General features: G+C 38.8%; 5 protein-coding genes and 2 pseudogenes across 5 annotated transcripts; 4 read left to right on the top strand and 3 right to left on the bottom strand.

Annotated features, from left to right (window-relative positions):
- The first annotated feature begins 750 nt into the window (after nt 1-750).
- LOC108851744 (uncharacterized) lies at nt 751-3,966 on the top strand. Its single transcript, XM_018625209.2, has 8 exons — nt 751-865; nt 951-1,102; nt 1,218-1,381; nt 1,480-1,982; nt 2,089-2,372; nt 2,460-2,877; nt 3,382-3,467; nt 3,752-3,966. Exons 4-7 carry the CDS (start codon nt 1,628-1,630, stop codon nt 3,423-3,425), a joined length of 1,101 nt encoding a protein of 366 aa, XP_018480711.1. The 5' UTR covers nt 751-865; nt 951-1,102; nt 1,218-1,381; nt 1,480-1,627; the 3' UTR covers nt 3,426-3,467; nt 3,752-3,966.
- A 111-nt stretch (nt 3,967-4,077) lies between these two features.
- On the bottom strand, nt 4,078-9,562 carry LOC108852223 (serine/threonine-protein phosphatase PP2A-3 catalytic subunit-like; annotated as a pseudogene).
- A 1,778-nt stretch (nt 9,563-11,340) lies between these two features.
- On the top strand, nt 11,341-13,908 carry LOC108853833 (protein trichome birefringence-like 39). Its single transcript, XM_018627278.2, has 5 exons — nt 11,341-11,710; nt 11,783-11,954; nt 12,575-12,750; nt 12,844-13,002; nt 13,503-13,908. Exons 1-5 carry the CDS (start codon nt 11,415-11,417, stop codon nt 13,792-13,794), a joined length of 1,095 nt encoding a protein of 364 aa, XP_018482780.1. The 5' UTR covers nt 11,341-11,414; the 3' UTR covers nt 13,795-13,908.
- Nucleotides 13,909-14,348: 440 nt separating this feature from the next.
- Nucleotides 14,349-16,584, top strand: LOC108853439 (seed biotin-containing protein SBP65). The gene is made up of 2 exons (XM_018626850.2): nt 14,349-15,885; nt 16,016-16,584. Exons 1-2 carry the CDS (start codon nt 14,416-14,418, stop codon nt 16,433-16,435), a joined length of 1,890 nt encoding a protein of 629 aa, XP_018482352.1. The 5' UTR covers nt 14,349-14,415; the 3' UTR covers nt 16,436-16,584.
- A 204-nt stretch (nt 16,585-16,788) lies between these two features.
- LOC108854541 (DEAD-box ATP-dependent RNA helicase 37) lies at nt 16,789-19,970 on the bottom strand. The gene is made up of 7 exons (XM_018628134.2): nt 19,830-19,970; nt 18,753-19,558; nt 18,594-18,677; nt 18,144-18,386; nt 17,742-17,909; nt 17,537-17,650; nt 16,789-17,452 (listed from the first exon to the last, which is right to left on the bottom strand). The coding sequence occupies exons 2-7, from the start codon at nt 19,494-19,496 to the stop codon at nt 16,937-16,939; spliced, it is 1,869 nt and encodes a 622-aa protein (XP_018483636.1). The 5' UTR covers nt 19,497-19,558; nt 19,830-19,970; the 3' UTR covers nt 16,789-16,936.
- Nucleotides 19,971-20,938: 968 nt separating this feature from the next.
- Nucleotides 20,939-22,778, bottom strand: LOC108838533 (uncharacterized; annotated as a pseudogene).
- A 415-nt stretch (nt 22,779-23,193) lies between these two features.
- Nucleotides 23,194-26,542, top strand: LOC108853834 (serine/threonine-protein phosphatase PP2A-3 catalytic subunit-like). The gene is made up of 11 exons (XM_018627279.2): nt 23,194-23,454; nt 24,127-24,183; nt 24,330-24,413; nt 24,509-24,580; nt 24,691-24,762; nt 24,880-24,920; nt 25,102-25,168; nt 25,459-25,650; nt 25,760-25,849; nt 25,929-26,036; nt 26,138-26,542. Exons 1-11 carry the CDS (start codon nt 23,362-23,364, stop codon nt 26,201-26,203), a joined length of 942 nt encoding a protein of 313 aa, XP_018482781.1. The 5' UTR covers nt 23,194-23,361; the 3' UTR covers nt 26,204-26,542.
- The last annotated feature ends 508 nt before the right edge of the window (nt 26,543-27,050 follow it).

Below are 27,050 nucleotides of genomic sequence, written 5' to 3'. Positions count from 1 at the left end.
TTTAATTAATTTATAGAGATATTAATTTATCGAGAAACTAATTGAACCAAAAATTCAAATTAGAACTATAAAATTATATTAATTTATAGAGATTTTTAGTGTACATTAATTTATAGAATATTAATTTATAGAGGTTCTAATGTGTATAATAAGACGTGTTTGGCGCTTGCTTGAAAGAGTGCTGGTCGTTATTATTAATAAAGTTTTCTTAGTTATAAGTAATTGTGCATCCACTGATTAATCACCTGAATGCATTGCCTCCATGAGAGCGTTATAATTCCTCAGCTTTCTGGCGAAGATCTTCGCTAGCAAATGCACTAATCACTAGTTCACACAACATTGACATTGATGTTAATAAAGTTTTGACTTCTTATGATTAGAGTCCGTGTAATGTATTAAAATATTTGGTCCACGAGCAAATGATTCAGAAAGTGATATTCTATTAGCAAAAAGAAGCGAACCCACTAAACCCATGTGGTGACAATTCCGGTTTAGTTGGAGAAGAAGCTACTTTTTTAAGGTGTGAAATTTTTTCAAATTGATGAAGACTAAGACTGACATTGACATGGATGCGTTTCGTGAGCTTTCGAATCGAGCTCTTCTTCGTCTAGAAAGCAACGGTGACCAGCTGTGGGTAAACCGGTCATAAATTAACCGTTCAAAGCTAATTAAACCGGACCAGACCGGTTAAGTATGGGCCGTTGGGGTTTCCTTGTAACATGGGCCCAACCGACCATTGCTTGCATATAACAAAACTTAACTTTTTAAGTCTATTAAAAAAAAAACATTTCTTCCCAAATCCCAATACCCTATTTCCGTCTTCGTCGCCGTTTCTTCTGGAAAGAAGAAACCCTAGCACAAGCAGGTAACTCGAGAGATCTAGCCATTCAACTTTCTTCTGTGTGTGCAGTATTGTTATTTTATTAATGTCGCCGTCTTTCTCTCTCTAGGTTTGCCATGGGCTATAAGAACAATAAGAAAAAGGAGAAAAAGAAGCAGCCGGTTGAGCATGAGCAGGAGAAGCAGCCTTCTGCTGAGAAGAAAGAAGAGAAGCAGAAGCAGGTGGTTGTTGATGAGGAAGACTACATACCCATTAAAACATGTAAATTTTCAATTCCTTTTGCCTTCCTTTTGCCTTTTGTTTTATAAGACTGCTAGATTATGTTTATTGCATTGTGATTAATACTGTTTGTGTTTGATTTGTTGTTTGTCCTAAGTAACTGAGCATGGGATAGATGCACAAACTGTGAAAACACTGCAAGATGCAGACATCTGGAATACTCTCCTCCTCACAAACAACAAGAATCTTTTGTCTGGAGTCAAAGGCCTACCACATTAATCTATGTATGACCCAATCTGTGAAGCCATCCACAAAATAATGGTAAGCTTTGTTCCCACCTTAGAATGGAGTTTGAGCTTCGGATTATTTTTTTTTCTATAGCTTTTCTGATTGTTACAACGATGTGTTTTTCTTTTCAGGTTTCCCTAACCTCTGAAGTTCAACAATTCACGCAAAGGGCTGTGGCTGGTATGGAGGTCTTTTACAAAAAGAAAAAAAGATGCCTTCATCAGAAAAGTTATTCGAGCCACTCAACAGTATGTCAAAGACTGTTACACCTTCGATGAGATGGATAAGGCTTTGTCTAGTGAATTTAGCCACTCACGCGATGCAACCCAGAAAATCTTCGAATGCTTTTTTGTGGGTGAAAAGGGATCCATGGCTTACAAGCAGCTTTCATCGATACGTTCTGCACAGAGAAAAGCAAATCAGAAGGATAAACATGCTCCTCTTGAGCAGGAGGAGCTTGCTGTGAGGAAGAAGCAAGCTCTTAAGAAGGAGGAGGCTTTTACTGAGATGGAAAAGCAAACTTCTGAGAAGAAAAAGGAGGAGTTTGTTGGGAAGAAGGAGGAGTTTGTTGAGTTGGAGAAGCAAACTCCTAAGAAGAAGGAGGAGGATAACAAGGAAGATTGCATCGAAACATGTAAGTTTCTTTGTAATTGTACTGTCTGAGTTTGAAATGATATTATTATTTTCCTCGTTATTTGTTGGTGATTATACCGTCTGAGTTTGCTTGTGTTTTGTGAAAGATCATGCTGAGAATGCTTCTAAGGTGAAAGATCTTGCTGAGAATGCTTCTAAGGTGAAAGAGCAGCTTACTGTGTTGATTGAAGGTTTAAAAGTCCAAGAGGAGCTGTTTAAAGTGATAGAGAGCCATCAAGCTGAGATTGCGACAAAAGGTTATCTAGACAATTTTGAGGCTCGCATAACAGGAAACCTTAACACTGTGGCTAAAGAGGTAGCCAGTGGAGTGGCATCAGTTGTTGGGAAGATCCTAACCTCGCGTAGGAGATCCAGTGCATCGACACAAAGGGTTAGTTTTTTATGAAAGTTCTTTTTTGAATTTTAGGAAAGTTTAGTTATTTAAGTAGAAATTTTACTCAAGATTTTGTGTTTATAGGAGAGGATCATGAGAAGCTCTGCGACCAGAGCTGCTCATGTTGTTGCTACTGTTACTGGCGGTAGCACTAAACAACAAATTTCCGTTTCCATTGTAAATCGCTACTATGAAGAAGCCATCACTTTGGCTCTAGATGCCGATGAACCTACTTTAGGGTGGACATTGTATCAGCTTAAGGATCATATGAATTCACATCCGGGGGACGAGAATAAAATTCTTTCGTTATTAGGGCGGTTGGTGCCTCTGGTCACTGCAGAGGGAGGAGTGCACATTGGTGTGTTTACTCTTTGGTTCGAAGCAATGCTCGAGAAGGCCGTCCTTAAAGATCTGGTGATCACAGCGGAAGTACATGCGGCAGAAGAACATATCAGAGCGAGACATGTGCGTGAGCAGGCGCGTCTGGCTGCTGCTATTGAAGGTAAGTTTTCAGATTACCAGACTCTGTTTTGTTTTCAGTTAAAGTCTTGACTAGTGTTACAATCTATTATATAATAAGTAGATTCTGTAATATCGATCGATCTTAGGCTTGACTCGAACCGTCTGAATCCATTTCATTGGTAAACCAAAGACTTGCGATTAAAGAAACCTAATACGTCCACAATATTCTTCACATTCTTCTTAATAATCAGGTTAATGGTTGAGTCAATGTTAGAGAGAAGAGACAAATTGTTGTTGTTGTTGTTGTTGTCTAAACTTGACAAACCAATAGCGGCACGAGTACTGTAATGAATTTAAATTTGTAATTAGACAGTACAGCAAAGGCTTTGCTGCAAAGTAAGCAATCTAGTCTTGTGATCAATCAAAGTTCCATAACTTAAGGCATAGATACAGTATTTGTAATCAGACAGTACAGCAAAGGCTTTGCTGCAAAGACAGTTTATAGTTTTGTTGGTTAACTGACGTCTTTGATTACTCGGTGTAGGAGATATCGAGAAATACTTTGAGCAGTTTGGTTATGGTGATTAAAAAAGCAAGTAGCTCAGGAGGAGTTGAAGATTCATGCAAGTGGTATGTGGTAAATACTAGTTGATATATTGACACTGGTAGACAATAGCTTGCTCTGTCTGGTTTGGTGCTGTTGTGTCTCGTGCTATGATCTAAGTTCATGTGTTTGCTTGTGTTCTCTTAGTTGTTAATAGTCTAGAGCGCTCACTTGGTGTGTTCTGTAGTATGGCTGTATGATGCGAACTGTTTGAGTTCACAGTTTAAACAGTCTGTCTCTTAGTTCTCTTTAAACAGCATTGTGAAGCTTTCTCATTTGAATGTGTGACTGCACTCTCTTGTTTTTGCAGAGTGGAACTTGGAGCCTGAAAAATATATGTGATGGAGGCATGGAGTGTGGAACTTTTGTTTTTAATCTTTCATATGAATATAAATATGTAAAACTTTGTTTTTTAAATTTCAGACTTAGAATTTGAGGACAAAAATTGTGATAACTTATTTCGTATGTCTTCATGAACAAATGACCCGCGTGGTGACTAATGACTAGTTGTCGTGTTTGGGGTTGTTTTGTTCTCTCTAACCTATCAATGGTTTTTTATTAAAAGCAAAACTTTTATAACTCGAACAGAATCTTCAACTAACTTATCGTAAGTTACTTTGCTTATCAATAGCCTTTTGTTAAACGTCAATTGGATTTGACGTAGACAAAGGGATGCGCTTCCTGCAATACAAAGGCATCGCATGGTGTCTAGTTGAATCTGTTCCTTCAGTATTCGCTTACATTAATTCGTAGTTTACGTTTTGAGTGCCTGATACTAAAGAACTCAATAACTCCATTGCTGTCACATGTCATCGACCTTTAGAAACATAACAACTTCATAGCTTCAAAATCAAAAAGCTTCATTGGATTTGTAAACTAAAAAAATCACATGAAAACACAATCTGATGCAGAAAAAAGCTAGTAACATCAACCAGGTTCTTGTGTTACTAACTGTGACTTTTTCAATTGTGTTTGCAGCTGCTGAAATGACTCTGTGTCAAGTGATCAGAGGAAGTAGTCTGGTGTTCTCCGAGTAACGTCTGGCACTCCTCTCCACGGTGCTGGTTCAAACTGCACTCACAGTTATTCTCTTTTAGTTAATGACTAATTTCGTTAGCGGACAAGTCATCTGGGTTTTGAGGCAAGACCTGAATGAAAGTGTGGTTCCTGCAGTCATCAACCTCAAGAATTGAAGCCATGTACCCACAACGGCTTAGCAATAGTTTGGTGCACTGAAGATAGTTACCACCTTTTGCTCCTGTCGACGGAAAAAAATAGTATAAAGTGAGCAAAGAATCTTAAGACTCGCAAGGAACAGAGAACGGATGAGTTGAGTTATTACATGATCCCAGTTGTATCCATCCATAACAAGCTGATGGGCTCTTGCGATCAGCTTTAAGCTGTTTGAATGGTTAAACTGTTCAGATATGTCCTACGGAAACAAAATGAAAAAAAAAATTGAAAGTCATTTAGGCACCTTAATTTAAAAGGAGAGACAGAAAGAGAGATTGAGGACCGTTTTGAACTTAGTAGTTACCTGACCAAATGTATATCCAGCACCACGTGGAGAGATGCCCCAACCACAACGGTCATCAGGATCAGACCATAATAAGTCACACATGGGCCCTTCATGGGGCACTTCTTGAACTCGATCAAAGTTCCTTATGTTGTCAAGGGTTTCGATAGATGGAGACAATCCACCATGAAGGCAAAATATTTCTGACTCAGCCTGCAATGCAATAACACAATGATTTGATGATACCTAAATAATGTATAGAAACACCGTCATTTATTAGTCAGATATGTCACACATGTAACCTTCCATATATATATATAAGATATTCCATTTTTGCATATTCAAAATACTAACGTCTTGCAATTGATGTGACACTAGTACAATACAAAAGCAATGCTTTAGTTCAAAAGAATATTGCCAGCACAAGAAAAAGGCCTGAGCTGAGCATCGATATTGAGAGACTACAGGACTTAATAAGCATCATAAGAGAAAAAAAAGGTTTGAAACATGATAGGCACTAACCAAGGCTGAAGAGGTTTGTAAATATTTTCCAAACATTTGCGTTGCCATACCTACAAGAAAAGCATCAGTTGTTTAACAACTGCATTTCTAGGTAGATGTTATACGAAATATCGGCTAATGGTATGCAATTTCCTATTTGATAATTTATCTCAAGCTTTTAATAAGCTTTAAACTCGGATGTATAAGGATAGTACAGTATAAGAACAATGTTACAAGCAAGTAATCATAAGCTTGAAGGATTAATAGACACAGCTAAGACAGGGAGGAAAAAGAAGACTCACTTTCGCAGATATTCATAATAAAATTCATAGACCTGAGTGATCTGCCAGACAGAAGAAAAAAGAAGGAAAGGCTGCGTCAGATAGAAAAGTAATAATTAACAAACTAATGCGTACAAAATGTATGTTGTAGAGAAAAATGACAAATCTAGTTTGGAATGAAGAATAAGTTATGTTTTATTGAATGAATGAGCTTGGTTTATATACCAAGGTAAGTAAACCAACAATAGGAAATCAGTAAAGTTATTACGGAAAAGGAAATCATCTAAAAAAAATTATCTAAACTAAATTAGTATGATTCCTAAGTGATCTAGGAATCCTACTCCAATACCCCCCCTCAAGTTGGAGCATGAATATTGTTAATGCCTAATTAGGGAAGAAATGCATCAAACTCCTTACGACCTAAAGCCTTCGTAAGTATATCCGCAAGCTGATCATGAGTTGATACATAATTCGTCTGAGTCGTTCCTTTTGCAATCTCATCACGGACAAATTGACAAATGATGCCCATGTGTTTAGTTTTTTCATGGAGAACTGGATTTGCACTAATATGTAAGGCAGATTTATTATCGCAACAAATCGTCATTGGCGCTGCATGATCAATGCCGAGCTCAGACAAGAGTCCTTTGAGCCAGATTAGTTCTTTAGTAATAGCACGCATTGCCCGAAACTCAGCTTCAGTGGACGACAGAGACACAGCGTCTTGTTTCTTAGTCTTCCACGTGATAGGAGAAGACCCACACTGAATAATCCAACCAGACAATGAACGATGAGTAGTACGACAAGCTCCCCAGTCGGCATCACACCAACTTGTGATAGTAAATGTTGTTTCAGCCCGAAAGAGAACACCTTGTCCAATGGTCCCTTTGAGATACCGTACGACTTTTACTGCTGCTAGCCAATGCTCCTGACGCGGACGTTGCATAAATTGTGAAAGGATATGGACAGAATATGCCAAGTCTGGACGGGTAGCAAGAAGATAGATGAGTCGTCCCACAAGTCGACGGAACCGTTCTGGATCTGCGAGCAACTCTCCCTCTATTTTACCCAATCTATGATTCTGATCCATTGGTGATCCTGCTGGTTTACACCCAAGAAGACCACATTCTGTGATGATATCTAATGTGTACTTACGTTGACATAAGTAAATTCCTTGACTGCTTCGAGCAACTTCTAAGCCAAGGAAATACTTAAGTTTGCCAAGATCCTTCATGTGGAAACACGTCGATAGATATGCTTTGAAGGAATTGATTGCAGTATTCGAATCTCCAGAAATAACCAGATCATCAACGTACACAAGGATACGCAAAGTAGTATTGTTTCTTGAATACACAAACAAGGAGGAATCGGAATAGGTTTGTGTAAATCCATACTTTAGTAATGCGTCGACTAGCTTTGCGAACCAGCATCTGGGAGCCTGTTTGAGGCCGTAGAGAGATTTACGAAGCCGGCAAACACGTGTGTCATTTGGTTTAGAGAATCCCAGAGGCATCTTAATATAAACTTTGTCTTGAAGATCTCCATGAAGAAACGCATTATGCACGTCCATCTGGTGTATTTCATGATTCTTCTTAGCAGCAAAATCAAGAAACATCCGAACAGCCGTCATCTTAGCCACTAGTGAGAATGTCTCTGTGTAATCGAGTCCCTCTTTTTGGTTGTTACCGAGGACAACCAGACGAGACTTATACCGTTCAATAGTCCCATCTGCGCGTAGCTTAATAGTATAGACCCATTTAGTGCCAAGCGCCTTCTTGTTTGGTGGTAATTCTTCAAGATCCCACGTATGTTGTCGTTCAAGAGCTCCAATTTCTGAACGCATCGAATCGCGCCATACTTTGTGTTTCATAGCTTCACGAAAGCTCTTTGGTTCCAGTGTCGTTGTTAATGTTATAAGATAACTGCAATGCTCAGATGACAGCCGGTTATATGTTAGATAATCAGATAAAGGAAACGAAGAACCTGAGGATAGCTGAGGTATGGAGGACGGGAGAGAAGGAGTGAGAGTCGGGATTGCCGTAACAGAGTTGATGACGTAGTCACGATAGCGAGTAGAAGGAATCTTCGTTCGTTGACCACGACCCAATATTTCTGGATTTGTTTCTGTTTGTTCTGTTGCAAGACCAGTGTCTAACTCTGTTTCTGTTTCTTCATTCTCTGTTTCAAGTGGTGTGTGCTCTGTTTCTGTCGTAATTGGATGCTCTGTTTCTGGTGTAATATTTTCTTCAGTATCTGATGAGGATAATGCCACTGGCGGCCCTTTATCAATCGATGATTCTGATTCCTTATCAGTATATGGAAATATATTCTCCTGAAACGTGACATCCCTGGAGATGAACACAACTTTCTGTTCTAGATCATATAATTTCCAGCCTTTAGTACCGGAAGGATATCCTAGTAGGATGCACTTGCGGCTTCGTGAAGCGAATTTATCTCCTTTAGTATTTTTATTGCGAGCATAAGCAAGACACCCGAGAACCCTGAGATGAGATATTGATGGTGGCTCGCCGTGGAGTACTTCAAACGGGGTTTTATTATTGTGTAATGGAGATGGTGTGCGATTGATCAGATGGGCTGCTGTTAACACACACTCGCCCCAAAATTCTATGGGTAGATTGGCTTCAAACCTCAATGCTCGTGAGATGTTAAGAATACGTCTATGCTTGCGTTCTGCTCTCCCGTTTTGTTGTGGCGTTGAAACACAGGAAGTCTCATGTCGAATACCTTGTTCATTGAAGTATCTTGTGAGACACATAAACTCTGTCCCATTATCACTTCGCAGTGTTTTAATCTTCTTCGAGTATTGTCTCTCGACCATCGCCATAAAATCTTTAAGTTGTTGAGCGACTAGTGTTTTCTCAGGTAGCAAATATAGCCACACAGGCTCGGGAATGATCGTCAAGAATTGTCAGAAAATAGCGAGAACCACAGAAAGTTGTAGTCCTATATGGTCCCCAAAGATTCACAGTGTATCAAATCAAAAATTTTTTTTGCATTATGAGAACTATCAGGAAAATCTAGTTTCGAATGAAGAATAAGTTATGTTTTATTGAATGAATGAGCTTGGTTTATATACCAAGGTAAGTAAAACAACAATAGGAAATCAGTAAAGCTATTACGGAAAAGGAAATCATCTAAAAACCTTATCTAAACTGAATTAGTATGATTCCTAAGTGATCTAGGAATTCTACTCCAATAAAAAACAAACTTTGTAAGAATTTTTTTGTTTGCCAACCAAGATCTCAACGATGGAAAAAGGTCAGGGGAGACGATGTTGTATAGTATTTAACCTCAGAAGGCGAATATTTAAGTGGAATCAGAGTAATAAGATTAACTTTACCTGACGACTTTCATGGTTTCCTCTAAGAATGGTGATTCGCTGAGAATATCGGATCTTCAAAGCGACTAACAGCTGGAAAGAGGATCAAAAGGAGAAACAGAATCAACATACTTCATATTCCGACCAGGGTTTGATACTACTGTACTTTTAATTCTTAAATAGGAGAAAAAGGAAATCTGCATATACAGTACTATATATACTCCTCGACCGTATCGTAACAGTGTCAACAGAATAATAGCCACGGTCAACATAATCTCCCATATTATGTGGTTTGTATTTGATCCTGGTCAATATTGAAAGTGAGAGAGCATACAGCTAAGAGTAGAAACTAAATAGTGCTTCAACCGTTTTTTTTTGTTAATCAGATGTCCTTCACACTTGCTTGCAGTCAAAAGCATACAAATCAAACAAGGAAGAAAGGAAACTCAAAATTAGCCATGCCCACCTCTATTACCTAGACCACCTTTGCAACGATTGCGACTATCTTCACCTTGTCTTCATTTTTGTACATTTTTTTTTTTGGTCAAAGAAAAAAAAAATTTAAATGCAATGTGGAAATCAATAGCAATGAAATTTCTGAATAGACGGATCCACTATCTTCGACAGATTGTTGACATTATTGACCCTCGATGTCTTTTTTTTTCTATACATCAAATTTTTTTAACTCTAAAATTTCATTTATCACGTTTTTTTGCTGACAAACGAATATGTAATCAGTGAAAACACTAAAACACACCATAAAAATCAAATAAACCAAAACATATAATAAAACGGATCAGTTTTGACTAGAAGTCGAAATAAAATTGATTAAAACACAACTCATTTAATATTGACTGCAAAAAGTGAAGAATAGTAAACATAATGTCATATGATTAAAGATAACAAATCATTATTCTATCTCTTGACTACGTCTACACTTTTTAGTGTGTCAAGAATCAAATGATTTTCAGGTTATTGGTTCATCGATTCAAGAACTTCAAGTGATATGCAGAAATTATCTAACGACCCTACTGATAATCTGCTGGAGGTCATACTGCTCAGTCATGATCATGTGCATAGTGGAGTCGCATGGAGAGTTTAAAAGAACCACTCACTATTTTTTTTTCTATATCTTTGTGAAACCTCCTTTTGTATATAAAACTATTATACAATTCTACTTTCATGAGTTCTTCCTGGGCCTATGCACTAATTATCTTCTCTAGTTTCTCAACACGTCTCATTGTAATAATATTCAATGTTTTTTTAATTTTATTTATATACTATTCAATTTGATCCACCGATATTCATTTCTAATCAACATAATCTAGAAAAAGTAGAAGAAATTTTCCATAATCACCGGCGAAAAGATGATGATGAGAAGTTGTGTAGATACCTTTTTGTTGTCTCCACATGTATTCACACTCTTGCATCATATGAATTAAGAAAGTTACATATATAATATATCTGCCAAATGATTTAAAAATAGAAATTTTAATCAGGCACGAACATATACCACATTTTTTGTTCATTATTCCAGTGATTAATGCAACAATTATTACGAATATATCACCGAATTTTTAACAGTACTTGGAGAATATACAGTTCTTAAAACGGTATAAACTCAAAGTTGGTCCCATCTGTATTGTATATACACGTACGTATAAAACGGTGTAGAGTCAAAGTGGCTCTCAAGAACTAAATTTCAAGAAGTTATATTTCCTTTTTTCTTTCTTTTGTATCCTTTACCTACATGTATGTACATGTTAATTTCAAGAAGTTATATTTTACACTCTCAATATGTACATGTAAGTTTTATTTTGTCTGACGGTAAACTTTTGACGTAAAAAAAATATAACACATACCTCGTACCAATTTAAAACACTATTATTAAACGATTAAGGACATATTCCCTCTGTTTTTTAAAGATAGATGTTTTAGAAAAATAAATTGTTTCACAAAGATGTATTTTTTATGTTTTCTATACAAAAATTGCAAATTTCAATAAAATTGATTGAATTTATTGAAAGACTATTGGTTAAAATGCATTGGAATTTGATAATTTCTAAAAATGATGTATAGTTAATGTGTTTTCTTAATATGTGTGAAAACACCAAAACATACATCTTTAAAAAACAGAGGGAGTATAAAGGATCTTGTTTCTTGTTTCCCCTTTCCCATGTGACGTGAACAATCAATCTTTTCACTCTCTATCTTTCTCTCTTTTGGGGTTTGGACTATTATATAACAAGACAGTCCAAGACACCTACCTCTTACCACACCGATCCCTCACTAGAAAACACATAGAATCTCACTCTCAGATCGAAGAAACTGGGAGAAAATGAGGTTCTCTTCCCAAGAAAACCCTTCTCTCTTCTTCTTCTTTTTCCTATGTCTCTCCACAGTCTCTGCTTACACCAACTCAAGCAACAACGGTGATGAAGCAGTAAGAAGAGAGCTACGTTCTGGGAGATGCAACTGGTTTAGAGGGAATTGGGTTTATGACGTAAAGTATCCACTTTACGATCCTTATAAATGTCCGTTCATAGATCCACAGTTTAACTGCAAGAAGTACGGTCGTCCCGACAATCTTTACCTTAAGTATCGATGGCAACCATCCTCTTGCTCTCTCCCCAGGTACTACACTCTTCTTATCTTCTTACATTCTTTAGTTCTCCGTTTTGGTTTTGATTCATTCTTATATGTCAGATTCAATGGGTTGTATTTCTTGAGAAAGATGAGAGGGAAGAAGATAATGTTAGTTGGAGATTCACTAAGCACAAACATGTGGCAGTCTCTTGCTTGTCTAATTCACTCTTGGGTTCCTAAAACTCGTTACACTCTTCTTCGACAAAAGGGTCTCGTTTCCCTCACCTTTGAGGTTTGTTTATCTTTTCTTCTAATTACTCATTTAGGAAAACACTTATTCCATCTAGGATAAATTAATTGATGTATTAATTTTCTTCTTAACGCTCACTTAAGATAAAGTCAATGAAGAAAAGTGAAATGAAATAAAGTTTCTCTTTCTCTGTCTCTTATCTTTTCTGATTTTGTTTTTTGTTTCTTTTTTTATTTGATATAAATATGATGCTTTGTTATATTTATTTATTCATTCTGGTTATTAAAAATACTATTAGGTCAAGAGAATGATTAGAGCATTTTAAAGAATTTGATTTAATGGCCTATTTAGAAAAAAAAAATTACGGAATATCATGTCATGTTATATGATTCATGAGCCACACAAAAGATACATTCGATTTTTTTCTACGATACATTAGATATATTTTTTCCTGAAAACTACATTCGATATTTTTTTAAGTATTTTTAGCACATGGGAGAAAATATCACCTTCTTTACATATATAATTAAGTGGTTGACAGACGCCTTATATACAGTTTTATCTCGTTTAACAAAATACAAACGATAATACAATAAAGTCGAAAAGGTATATCGTATATTTTATTTAGTGAAAGATGATTAGAATAATTGGTACGGACGCAGGAATATAGAGTGACGTTGAAGCTATACAGAACACAGTTCTTAGTAGATTTAGATTCTGAGAAAGTTGGGAGAGTGCTTAAGCTGGATTCTATTAAACAAGGCAGAATGTGGAGAGGCATGGACGTCTTGGTTTTCAACAGTTGGCATTGGTGGACCCATACCGGTCACATCCAGCCGTACACTTAATATCTTTTGCACTGCTTGTATCTTTTGAGTTTTTTTTCTTTAACTCATTTGATGATGTGTACTTGTGTGTTTGTGTGGACCAGGTGGGATTACATGGAAGATGGGCATAGATTATACAAAGACATGAACAGGCTGGTCGCTTACTACAAAGGTATGACCACTTGGTCTCGATGGGTTAACGCTTTTGTCGATCCGTCTAAGACCAGAGTCTTCTTCAATGGCGTTTCTCCTACTCACTACGAGTAAGTAAACAAAAACAAACAAACTCATTTCTTCCTTTAATCTTGTTGCTTTTGGAAATGAAGTGCACCAATACAGTATACCTTCTAGGATTATCAAAATTTAGTTTTGGTAGATAACTTTTTAATGGGAAAATGAATATCAGATTTGACAATGTATTAATATGGATCTAATTAATTATAATTTATTTATTCAGTACTAAACAAACTCTAGAACTAGTATTCAATCGTGTTTTATCTTCCAGTTTTTTTTTTTTTTTTTTTTTTTCATATTTGATTCGCTTTTGTGCACAACAAATCTAATCCCTATTAATTGTTCTATTAACTGGTTTAGCTTTACAAAGGTCTTGTGATGTTGAATTCACCAAGTGGGTAGTTTATGTTAATGCTAAACATTTGCTAACCTTGATATCAATTTGATACCATACATCATTATCTAGGTCATTGTGGTTAATTATGCTATTTTAAAACATTACCTAGGCATTAATACATTTTGTTAGCAGGGGTAAGGATTGGGGAGAACCAATGAAGACATGTAAAAGTCAAACACAGCCATTCTACGGGAGGAAGTATCCAGGAGGGATACCAATGGCTTGGGTAGTTTTAGCCAAAGTGATGATGAGATTGAAGAAACCGGTCCATTGGCTCGACATAACCGGTCTATCTCAGCTTCGTAAAGATGCTCACCCTTCTGCTTTCAGTGGGAACCATCCCGGTAACGACTGTAGCCATTGGTGTCTTCCTGGTTTACCTGATACTTGGAACATACTCTTTTACTCTAAACTTTTCTCTTGAAATCTCTCTTCCTTTATACAAATGTCTAAGTTACTGAATAACTATCTATATATTTTTAGTTAATCTTGTATTGTGGCCTTTGATTCTTGAATAAAACAACGTTTTAGATACCAACGTGACCATGCACAACAAGAGAACTATGTGAAATGTAACAAAAGAGAGTGAAATGCTCTCAACAGGGATTTAGCAATGAGCTACATATATTATTGGGCCTAAACGAATCAAATGGGCCTACTTGAAAACTAAAAGAGCTTAGTTTTCGTAGTTGGAAACTTGGAACCGACTGATCTGAAGAGTTGAGATAAAATGAACCGGTAAGGCAAGACGGCAAGAAGCTCAGTAACATCACCACGTGTTAGAGTACGGAACGACACGTGTGGAAAACCGAGATGATTGGCTTAGTAAAACATTAAAGTTGATCTCTTCAGACAAGCTGAGTCATTATACCTTCTTACACGTTTGCAGTAGCCTGCTCAACACGTCACACACCGCCCATAATATTTTCTCTTAGGTTTTAAGTAGTTCTTGTATTATAAAAGCAAGAAAGATAAAAGCTCCATAAGAATCATCCGAGATACAAAAGAAAAAGAACAAAACATTCACAATCTTGAAGTAATTACAATGGCGTCAGAGCAAGCAAGAAGAGAGAACGTGGTGAAGGAGAGGGAAGTTAAAGTGGAGAAAGACAGAGTCCCGAAGATGACGAGTCATTTCGAGTCAATGGCCGAGAAAGGCAAAGACTCCGACACACAGAAGCAGCAGCAGCAGGAGACAACAACACACTTTGTGTCGCTCTCGGACAAAGGAAGAAACGAAGGAGAGGGCGAGACCAAGATGAAGAGGACTCAGATGCCTCAAACCGTTGGGAAGTTCGTTGTGCATAGTGGTGAGAAAGAAGGGACGGGGAAGAAGGAGGAGCAAGAGAGGGCGTCGTCACTAGAGGATGTTCAAGGGTTTAGAGCTAATGCTCAGCAGAAGTCGATGGATACGGTAAGAGCAGCAGAGGAGAGGTACAACAAGGCTAAGGAGAGTTTGAGCCATGGTGGACAAGGAGGACAAGTAGTGGAGGGAAGAGGTCGGGAGAGTGGTGTCCATGTTACTCACTTTGGGACAGAGAAAGGAGGAAACTTGCAAGGCACGGCAAGTGAGAAGACTCAAAGAGCTTCTGATTACGCTAGGGAGAAGGCAAGGGAAGCTGGACACGTGGGGGCTCTGAAAGGGCAAGAGGCTAAAGAACAAGCTGCAAGAGCTAAAAACACTGCGGCTGAGAAAGCACAAAGAGCTTCTCAGTATGCAACTGAGAAAGCAAAAGAAACAGCAAACATGACAGCTGAACAGGCTGCAAGAGCTAAAGACACGGCGGCAGAGAAGGCTAAGTATGCAGCTGAGAAAGGAAGAGAAACGGGCAACACAGCGGCTGAACAAGCTGCAAGAGCCAAAGACATAGCTCTACAGAAAGCTGTTGAAGCCAAGGACATTGCGGCCGAGAAAGCTCAGAGAGCTTCTCAGTATGTGTCTGAGACGGGAAGCACAGCAGCTGAAAAGGCTGCAAGAGCAAAAGACTTTGCTCTTCAGAAAGCTATTGAAGCTAAGGACGTTGCGGCTGAGAAAGCTCAGAGAGCTTCTCAGTATGTAACCGAGAAAGGGAAGGACACTGGGAACGTTGCTGCTCAGAAAGGACAAGAAGCCAAAGAACAGACGGTTTCAGTGACGACAAAAGCCAAAGACTATACAGTTCAGAAGGCTGGTGAAGCGGTGGAAATGAGTAAAGAAGCGGCAGAGTATGCAAAGGAGACGGCGGTGGAAGGAGGCAAAGGAGCTGCACATTACGCTGGAGTGGCGGCTGAGAAAGCGGCTGCGGTTGGGTGGACTGCAGCGTATTTCACAACGGAGAAAGTGGTGCAAGGGACCAAAGCGGTTGCGGGTACTGTGGAACAGGCGGTTGGTTACACAGGTCATAAGGCGGCAGAGGTGGGTTCCAAGGCGGTGGACTTGACTAAGGAGAAAGCTGCAGTAGCTGCTGATACTGTGGTTGGGTACACAGCTAGGAAGAAAGAGGAAGCTCAACACAAAAACCAACAACAGCACCAGGTACTTCACAACTTGAACTAGACCCATTTGAGTATCATTATGTTGTTACTTGTGGCTTAAGCAACTTTGTTTAGTATCATTGTGTTGTTACTTGTGGCTTAAGCAACTTTGTTTTTGGGTTTGTTTTGAGGGAGGTGAGGAAGAGAAGGGACCAGGTTATGTCACGGAACCAAGGAGAGGGTTTGAGGAGGAGTACAGAGGGAGTACCGAGGAAGATGTCTTTGGGTATGGAACAAAAGGGATCTCCGGAGAAGGGAGGAGAGACACCAGGGAGGAGTACGGAAGAGGAAGGGAGAGTGAGGAAGATGTGTTCGGATATGGAACACAAGGAGGAGTCACCAGAGATGTTGGAGAGGAGGAGCTATACGAAGGAGGAGGGAGGAGAAACGAGAGATATGTTGAAGAGGGAGGAGTGCTTGGGGCTATTGGCGAGACTATAGCTGAAATTGCAAAGAACACTAAGAACATAGTTATTGGTGATACTCCTCCTGAGAGGACACATGAGGGTGGAACTACTGGTTATATGGGACAGGAACATGGACGTCGTTGATAAGTAAAAAGGGAAACATGTTCTGTTTTGTGTTTTTGCTTCTGTCTAAAAAGGGTTTTTGTATGTAAATAAACAAGAAGCTCTGTTTCTGTTAAAAAACCCTTCAAAGTATGTAATGGTTTGGTGAACCAATCTCATCTCTACTAATCCTTTGCCTACTCTTTATGTACCTGAGAATCACCTTAACAAACTTAGAGGTCTATATCTAGAACACACCAGTAGAACAAGAGCATCAATTAACTTCACCTTCAAGACATGTTTCAGATCAAGAACATGATAAAATAGACAAAACTGTGAAACTGTCATATGCTTTGGAGACTCCCTAAGATAAGACTAGAAAGATCAAAAACACCTAAACAGCAACCTTAGTTATATATTCATCCATCTCATAGGGTGTAAAGGGGCAATACATACTCTCTCTTTGGGAATGTAGAAAGACAAAATAAATAGTCAAAAGTTATATAAACCAAACTCAAAACAAAAAAAAAAACATTAAGCGCTTTAGTCCCAAGCACTTGGAGTTTCACCGCCATATCCACCACTTGGAGCTCCGTATCCACCGCCATAGCCTCCTCCTCCACCACCATAGTAATTGCTACCACCACCACCACCGCCTCCTCCTCCTCTACTGTATCCACCGCCATAGCCTCCTTCCCTTCTAAAGTCACGGCCACCAAACCGACCACCAGACCGCTTGTTCTTACCACCACCAAAGGAGGAACGCGAAGCATACCGTGAGAGCCACGCGGGGACTTCCTGGTTAGCTTCTTGCATCAGCTCAGAGAGGGATCTTGCCATCGATGTGTTGCCGTCGTTGAAGAAGGCGGTCGCTAGTCCTGATTTGCCAGCACGTCCTGTTCGTCCAATACGGTGGACGTAGTCATCGATGTCGTTTGGTAGATCGAAGTTCACAACGTGAGCCACGTGGGGAATGTCGAGACCACGCGCTGCTACGTCTGTTGCCACCAGAATCGGTGTTCTCCCGCTCTTGAAGGACTTCAGTGCCACTTCTCTTTCCTACAATCCATAAACAACAACACAATTAACTCAGTAAATCTAACCAATAGATAACAAATTAGCTTTCAGATCAATTTAACAAACCTGCTGTGATCTGTCACCGTGAATGGAGGTTGCTGGAAACCCATTGATGCACAGCCAATTTTCCAGAGAGTCGGCTCCTCTCTTTGTCTCAACAAACACTAAGGTCAGGGCTTGCTGTAGTTATGGAAGAGAATACAAATCATCAGAAGAGTGATAACGCATGCCATACACGACGAGCATAACAAAAGAGGAGTGACATTTTTACCTTGCCATGGGTGCCATTCTCTCTCTGAGCATGAAGCAGGTCCATGAGATGACTTCTCTTGTCAGAATCAAGTACAAACTCAACCCTTTGGACAATTAAGTCGGTACTTGAACCTACTCTACCCACAGCCAAAAATATATAGTTTGCTAGGAAGTCGGCTGCGAGTCTCTGCACAAGAAACAAATATGCTAATTTTTCTCAGATTTGCAAATGAATATGCACACAAGAAACAGAAGTATCAAATCTAATCAATCTAAAGCTCTCCATCACAGATAATTTGCAAGGAAGAAGTATATAAACTTAAATATGTATTTAGGAGCAAAGAAACAGTCATCAGAAAGTGAAAAGGTTCCCACACAATGATATTTTAACCAACAAGAAGGTGAGACAAGTAAACCAAACCTGAATCTCTCTTGGAAAAGTAGCACTGAACAACAGCGTCTGTCTAACACCACGCGGAGGCATGTCCATTTCCTCGACAATCTTTCTGATCTGTGGCTCAAAACCCATGTCCAGCATCCTATCGGCCTCATCAAGAGCTAAAAACCTAATCATCTGCATAGAGACTCTAGCTCTTTCCAGCAAATCATTTAGTCGACCAGGAGTTGCCACTAGTATATCGACTCCCCTCTCTAGTTCCCGTAGCTGCACAAAATAAAAGACACCATATCAACTAAAACAGACTAAAACATACAGTAATGTAAAATCTCCCAAAACTTCTGCATATAATAATAATATATTAATTAATCCTTTTCAAGTCCAAAACATGCCAACTCCAAAACCAATACAATAAGTCTAAGAGAGTGCTCATAACATAAGCAGAAACTAAGAAAAAAACAAAAACCTATTTACCTGCAGGTTAATAGGTGTTCCTCCATAAGCAACAACAACCTTCACACCAGTTTGGTAAGCGAACTTCTTAGCCTCATCATGTATCTGCCAAAACATACACATAAAGAGATATGAGAAGAGACTAACTAGAATCTAGCCACTGGGAAGAGAACACCAAACCTGACTAGCCAACTCCCTCGTCGGCGAGAGAATAACCGCAAGAGGATAAACCGTCCTCGAGCCACGTGGCCTCTGCACTACATGCTGATCCTTCATAATCCCACTAATTATCGGAAAACAAAACGCAGCCGTCTTCCCAGACCCCGTCTGAGCACACGCCATCAGATCCCTCCCGGCAAGCAATATAGGAATCGCGTGCCTCTGCACGGGCGTCGGCTTCACGTACTTGCACCTCTTGATGTTCAGGTTCAGAGCCTCCCCTAGATCAATCTCCGCGAACGTGTTGACACCAGGAGGCACGTTATCACCGCTAGTCTCAACCGGGATATCTTCATACGCATCGAAGTTGATCCCCGTGGCACCGTCCTGCTCGGTAAACGCAGGCTCGGGGTCGGCGTCAGCGTTCTCAAAGGGGTTGACTTCACGCTCCCTACGGTTGTCCCACCCTCCACTCCTGTTGTTCCAGCCACCACCACCAGCAGTTCCTCTTGGACGGCCTGCATCAGCCCTGTAACCACCACCACTACCACTAGGAGCCCAACGAGAGGCAGAAGGTGGACCGTTATAGCCACCGGCACGATCATTAGCTGGTGAGGGAGCAGGAACAGGGTCGGAACTGGAGGAAGATGGTTGCTTGTTCCTTAGATGTGGAGGAACGTAAGCAGGTCGTGAAGGTTTAGTAGACCCAGAGGAGGCAGTGTTGTTGTTCTCTGAGTCAGCCACATCAGCCCATGATGCACTCATAATTTTCAAACACAAACAAAGTAGTTTCAAATCTTCAAAGGTTGTTTCTTTTATCAAAAAATCTGCAAAATCACGAGATGGGTTCAACGGATTAATAGCTGAGAAACCATAAAGGAAGAGACTTTGTGAGAATAAGAACAATCCAACGAGGATAAAAGTACGAAAAGGGAATAATGAACAAACACTAATGCCAAAGGAATCACGCAAACACAGAGAGAGAAGAGAGAACAATCTTCACAACCGAATTATAAAAACTCTAACCTCAGGAACTGGTCAAGAGAATCTAAGAAACGAATCAAATCAAGGGGTAGAGAAAAACCCTAAATTTTTTACCTTTTGGATCGGACTCGATAGAGAGATACGTCTTTGAGAGAGAGCAGAGCGATAGAATCAATAAGGAGAGGAGAAAAGAGAGGTGGAGAGATATTTTTTTTAGTTTAGTTTTATGTTCTGTCTGTTGCTTCCTTTTTAGAGATTGCGTGCCGTTTTATTAATCCTTGTTTTTTTTTTAGTTTGCGTGTCGGTTTTGCGGTGTCGTACTAGATTGTATGTCGGCTACTTACTATTGACTTTAATTTTGAAAGACTTCTAACATTTGTTGAATTGAAATGAGAAAAGTTTTTATTAAAACATGTGGACAAAACCAACATATGATATAATGGGGTTGATTGGGAAAGGGGATATAAAATATTTGGACATCTATTTTTTTATTTTTAAAGTAAGATGCTTTAGTTTTTTAAAAAAAAACTCTACAGTCAAAAAATTAGAAAAGGAAATATGTTAACTTGATTGGGAAAGGATATAAGAGATTTGAACAACTATTTAACTATTTTTAAAGTAAGATGCTTTAGTTTTAATTATTTTTAAAGTAAGATGCTTTAGTGTTAAAATAAAACAAAAGCACAGTCAAAAATTAAAAACATGTTAACTTCCAAAAACAAATTTTATTTACTGATTTTAAAATAAACCTACAGAAAAAAATTAAGAACCAATAGCCTATTTTATAAATAAAAAACAATACTCATTTTTCTGCATTCCCCATAATATTTAGAATGTGATTTATAAAATAGATAAAAAAAACAGTGACAGTAACACATCAATGCAGTATGATGTAGAAATTGAGTAAACCCTTTAACAAAAAAAAAAGATGTAGAAATTGAGTACTTTAATTAATATACATAATGGCCAGAGTTATAAGTGATTCATACATAATATCTTTTAAAAATTCATAATATTATTTGTGGATATTATATTTTTATCTATAATTTTATATTTTTGTTCTTGAAAATAATATTTTATACTTAATTATGTTTTTTTAAAATAAATAGTTATAAAAATTACAAATACTTTACCTTATGACTATGTACAATCAGTTTGAGATTAATAAGATGAAGTTTTATGAAAAATAATTATTCAAAGTAAATGGCGCCATCACTTGCCAACTAACTTCTACTCTTTACTCCATTGTGGCCAAAGTATCTGCCAGCGATGGTGATGAGCATATTAGCCATGATGATAACTTGTTCATCTTCAACCTCTAACGCACGAACACTCGCACACACTTCCTCACAAGAGCCCTGAGACAAGCACAAGTATCACCATCCAAAGGAGTGTCCACTGATGCACATAATGCCACCACCCATTTGCAGTCACTGCTCTCTAACCCTCTCTTCTTCTCAACCAAACATATACGCTTTCTCAGCCTTGATACCTTCTTTGGTGCCAACATATTCTCAAGAGGAAGAAAAGAAGTCTACTTTTGAGTTTCATTGTGATTTGGTTTAAGTAACAAAAAATGAACTAAGGCCAGAGAAAGAATTAGCTTTTGAAAGTTTTGAATTTTATTGAAAATGTATGAACTTTGAGCCAAAGAACCTCACGATATTCCATTCCCTTTTACAATCTGGACTAAAGAATCTATATACAGAAAGAATGACTTGAGTTATTCATACGGTCTATAGTCTAAACATTGTCTTAGAAAAGTGAAAACTGGTGACCAAAGGACTTTGACAGGTTTCTTCAGGCCACGGCTCAATGTACAAAGATATTCACACGGTTTCGTCTTGGTAAAGCGGATACAGGACCTGTAGAAAAGAAACCAAAAGGCTAGAGAAGATTAAATACACTGAACTGGTTTATACTTGGGAACAACCACTGGTGAAAGAGTTAGTCGCTGACACTAAACACCAATGGCAGCAGATAAGATGATAAAAAGAAAAGTAAGTAGAGAGGGTTACCGAGAATATACCTATGACACTCTCCCTCATGTTAGATTTAGCAGTCTTCTGATTCTTCAATCCAACTAGACCTTCGTACTCATTCACCAGCTCAGGCAGCAGCCTAGCGTACACGTCACTCCACAGCTTCTTCTGATTCGCAGGGTGTGCATACCTCATCGACTTCATCTGGTTTATAGAGTACACTATCCTCAACTCATTCCCACTGGTTGATGCATTCCCCTTATCTTGCTGCTGCTGCTGCTTCCCACCGTTGTGTTTCTTATGCTTTCTTGGAGCATCCTTAGGATGATGATCTTTAACAACTTTCTTGGTGCAGAAAGGAACAACATTGAGCAACGCAGTGTCATCAACAAGATCGATATTCACGGATCTCCCAACAAAAGCGTTGTCCTTCACTCTCACTCTCTCCATCTTCTGATGCTGCTGCTCTTTAGTATCCACATCGTTCTTCCTCAACAATCTTCTCTTCTCAACGGACGCATCAGCCTCAACAGATCCAGCCTCAGAGACCTTTGCAGCAGACGTCTCCTTGAACCGTTGCAGCTCCTCACCGATCCCATCGTCTTGAAGAAGCGGAGAGGTGGTAGTTTCAGGAACAGAGAAGACTCCATGGCAATCAACGTCCATCGCCTCGGGTTCTTTGGAGAGAGAAGCTTCTTCAGCAGAATCAGAACGGATGGTTTCTTCATCTTCCTCAAGAACAGAAGCCAAAGGGGGAGGCTTTACTTCCTTCTTTGAGCTCATCATCTCTCCAACAGAGTCCTTCTTCTTCTCTAGTGGCGGCAAAGAAACGACCTTTAGCGAGTCCTGCGAAAACCCATTTCTCGAGGTTTGTGGGTCCTTAGCAAGACGTTCGTCGGAATCAGATCTCGTCGTCGTCATCACGGGAGAGAGAAAGAGAGAGCGCAAAACCCTTTAGTGAAAGAAGATGAATAGTCCAAGGAAGGAGCCAAAGCCTCTGTTCTCGAATCAGTTAAATAGAGCCTGAAACCGGTTTGATCAAACCGTTAAAATTGCGGGAAACGCCTATAACCGGTTTTATGATTAGCCTACCACTAACGATTTTTTCTAATAAAGGGGGTATTATGGTAAATAACAGCTCGTAGCCTGCTACAAAAGCCTTGTCCTCTTCTCGAATCAGTTGTTAAATAGAGCTGAAACCGGTTTGATCAAACCGTAAAAGCTGCACCCGGTTTTATGATTAGCCTACCGGTAACGACCTATTTTAATAAAGGGAGTATTATGGTAAAATATCAGATAAAACAACTCGAAGTCTACTACAAAAGCTTTGTTCTCGAATCAGTTAAATAGAGCTGAAACCGGTTTGATCAAACCGTTAAAATTGCGGGAAGGTTTTATGATTAGCCTACCGGTAACGATTTTTTTTTAATAAAGGGGGGTATTACGGTAATCTCTAGAAAACAGCTCGAAGTTCTACAAAAGACCACTCGCTGCTCTTCTCACGCGCCATCCCCAAACTCGATCTTCTTCTTTCACTGCGCACACAAAGCGAGAGACGAAGAAGAAGAGAGAGAGAGAAACAAAAGTGGAGGAAAGGAAAGCGTAGAAATTTAGGGTTTCGTGGATCGGACGAAGAGGGAAGGAAGGAAATAAGGAAACGTAGAATGGGCGCGAATTCGATACCGACGGAGGCAACGATTGATCTAGATGAGCAGATCTCGCAGCTCATGCAGTGCAAGCCCCTCTCCGAGCAACAGGTGAACCGCCACTTGCTCCCTTATAGATGATTGGTTTTTCCTTTTGCCCCTTGGACAAAAGTTTTATACTTTTTTTGTTGTTATCGATGATTGGATCTGTTTTTTTTTTCTTCTCTGTTTGAGCTTATTATCGGATTCGATTAGGAGAGTTTCGAATTGTATCAAAGTAAAGACCTTTCCGTAAAAAATGTTACATCTTGACGTAAGTGTGTAAGTTCTGACGGATGTTCATTTTCACCTTTGCTTCTATGGTTTGATGATCGGTTTTGGCTGCATTGGATTCTAGTAGTTAGCCACTTCTAAGCTCTTGGTTTTATGTAGATGGGTAAGATTGTTTTTAGCATCATTTAGCTTCATCACTGGCTTTGAAATTAGGGGAAAACGAACAGAAACGTGAAAGGGAAAGCCTTCTTACTTGTGTAAGAGCAATTGCAACTCAATAAACAACCTTTTAGTAGCTCATATCAGCCAAAAAAAAAAACTGATCATGCTTGCAACGGTTTTTACTTCTGTGATTGGTTTTCCTGTTTGCTGCATTTGCCGATAAGATTTCTCTAAGTATACATTTTCAAGTCATGTGTTTATTAGTGATTATTATTGGTGACCATGTATCTCTTTTGGAAGTTCAAGAGTTGAATATTCATATGCAGCCTTTGTTTTGTTCTCTTTTAGGTTAGATCATTATGCGAGAAAGCCAAGGAGATCTTAATGGATGAAAGCAACGTTCAGGTTAGTTCTTTTGTCTTTGCATCTCTTTGTGGTTGACTACATCTCTCACTCACCTCTCTTGGCTTGGCGATTTATATTTTCAATGTAGGAGACTGTGCTACTTAGCCATAAAATTCATTCGTTTTTGCTCTTTCTTTTACATGCAGCCTGTGAAAAGCCCTGTGACAATCTGCGGTGATATTCATGGACAGTTCCATGATCTTGCTGAGCTTTTCCGTATTGGGGGAATGGTAACGACATTTATAATAAAAACTTTTACTGAGATGCTAGTTTTGTCTATGTTCATCATAGCTTACGAGTATTCGTTTTTCCTCTCTTTTTGCAGTGCCCTGATACCAACTACCTGTTTATGGGAGATTATGTTGATCGTGGTTATTATTCTGTTGAAACTGTTACGGTACGAGGACTTCTTTTTTCACACCCACCTTAAGAGCAGTATTGTTTGTTCCGAAATATGAAGTATGTGTTTCATACTCTTTCTCCTTTTTTTTTTAATCTTCTTTCCAGCTGTTAGTCGCCTTGAAGATGCGATATCCTCAACGAATCACCATTCTTAGAGGAAACCATGAAAGTCGTCAGGTAAAGTAACTCTTTGTGATCTTGTTACTCTGTAACATACATTGTGTGCGAACTAGTTTGGTGGTCAGTTTTTTTCTATCTGACGCAGCATTTCCTTCTTTTTCTTCTGTTTGGCAGATCACTCAGGTCTATGGATTTTATGATGAATGTTTGCGAAAGTGAGTCTTCTTTTTCCTCCCTGTCTTAGCTTTGTGTATTAATCCTTATTAATCCTTCAAGCTTATGATTACTTACTTGCTTGTAACTGAAGCTTATATGCACCTCTACCTAGGTTTGCATTTGATTATTTGGGTTGTAGATTATGCCCCCTTGTTTGACAGAATGTTGCTTTTCTTGCAGGTATGGCAACGCAAATGTTTGGAAGATCTTTACAGACCTCTTCGATTATTTCCCACTGACAGCCTTGGTTAGTTCCATGTCATGTTTCAAACCATTTTTCCTCTTATGATGTTTGGTGCTTACACGCTTATTAAGTCTCTCAATATCCAATGCTCAGTCCTTTTCTCTTGTGCTAGAAATATTCTTTTGAACTAAAGCAGCATTTCTTTTGTATTGTCATTTGTCCTAGTGTCACATCAATTGCAAGACACTATTTTGAATAATGCAAAAACTGGAAGATCTTATATATATATGGAAGGTTACATGTGTGACATGTTAGTACATTATTAATCAAATCATTATGTTATTGTATTGCAGGTTGAGTCAGAAATATTCTGCCTCCATGGGGGATTGTCTCCATCTATCGAGACACTTGACAACATAAGGAACTTTGATCGAGTTCAAGAAGTGCCCCATGAAGGGCCCATGTGTGACTTATTATGGTCTGATCCTGATGACCGTTGTGGTTGGGGCATCTCTCCACGTGGTGCTGGATATACATTTGGTCAGGTAACTCTACTAAGTTCAAAAAACGGTCCTCAATCCCTCTTTCTGTCTCTCCTTTTAAATTAAGGTGCCTAAATGACTTTCAACTTTTTTTTTCATTTTGTTTCCATAGGACATATCTGAACAGTTTAACCACTCAAACAGCTTAAAGCTGATCGCAAGAGCCCATCAGCTTGTTATGGATGGATACAACTGGGCTCATGTAATAACTCAACTCATCCGTTCTCTGTTCCTTGCGAGTCTTAAGATTCTTTGCTCACTTTTTTTAATTCCGTCGACAGGAGCAAAAGGTGGTAACTATCTTCAGTGCACCAAACTATTGTTACCGTTGTGGGAACATGGCTTCAATTCTTGAGGTTGATGACTGCATGAACCACAGCTTCATTCAGGTGTTGCCTCAAAACCCATGTCCTCTCTGCTCTAACGAAATTAGTTGTAGAAGAAAAGAAAAACTAACTTGAGTTAAAAAAAAAAAAAACTGTGAGTGCAGTTTGAACCCGCACCGAGGAGAGGAGAACCAGACGTTACTCGAAGAACACCAGATTACTTCCTCTGATCACTGGACACAGAGTGATCTCAGCAGCTGCAGCCACAACTGAAAAGTCACAGTTGGTAACTCAAGTATCTGGTTTCTGTGCAGCTTGTTAAGGTTGCTGGCGAAGAAGGCCCTCTCTGATCTTCCTCTATACCCAAGAAAAAAGAGGTCAATGGGTGACTCTACGTTACCCATCATGCATGCACATTGTTTGGTTGATGTTATTAGATTATTTTTTCTTCTTTCTGCATCAGATTGTGTTTTCATGTGAGAAATCTTTTTAATTTTATTTATTGTAATTCTTCACCTAAATATCATGCACTATTTTTTAGTTTACAAATCTAATGATTGATTGCAAAATGTTTAGTTGTTTTATCTGTAACAACCGTGGAGATATTTGAATCCATTAGATTAGCCACTCAAAACGTAAACAACAAGTTAATGTAAGGGACTACTGAAGGAACAGATTCAACTAGAGACCATGCAATGCCTTTGTATTGCGAATCTCATCCCGTTGTCTTTACATCAAAAGAACTATGGTCTGACTGTTAGCCGAAGGCTATGGATAAGCAGAATAACTTACTATATAAGTTAGGTGGAGATTCTGTTTTAGAGTTTTAAATGTTTTGTTTTAATAAAGACCATTGATAGGTTAGAGAAAAAAAACAAAACCCCAAAGACCACTGATAAGAACATAAACATGACGTGTTTCACGCTCAACAAGACAATAACATATAACAAATGTGCATAAATAAAAGAGTCTCACAAGGATTAAAGGATAATCGGAGTATGACTGTTTTTGTCGTCATGAACAGATCTTCTCATATAGAATATTCGAAATATTGTGAGCCTCGCAAACTCGACTAGT

This window comes from Raphanus sativus, chromosome 4, assembly GCF_000801105.2.
Source record: "Raphanus sativus cultivar WK10039 chromosome 4, ASM80110v3, whole genome shotgun sequence".
In the NCBI taxonomy this organism is placed as follows: Eukaryota; Viridiplantae; Streptophyta; class Magnoliopsida; order Brassicales; family Brassicaceae; genus Raphanus; species Raphanus sativus.
This window is presented reverse-complemented; position numbering and strand designations above follow the sequence as displayed.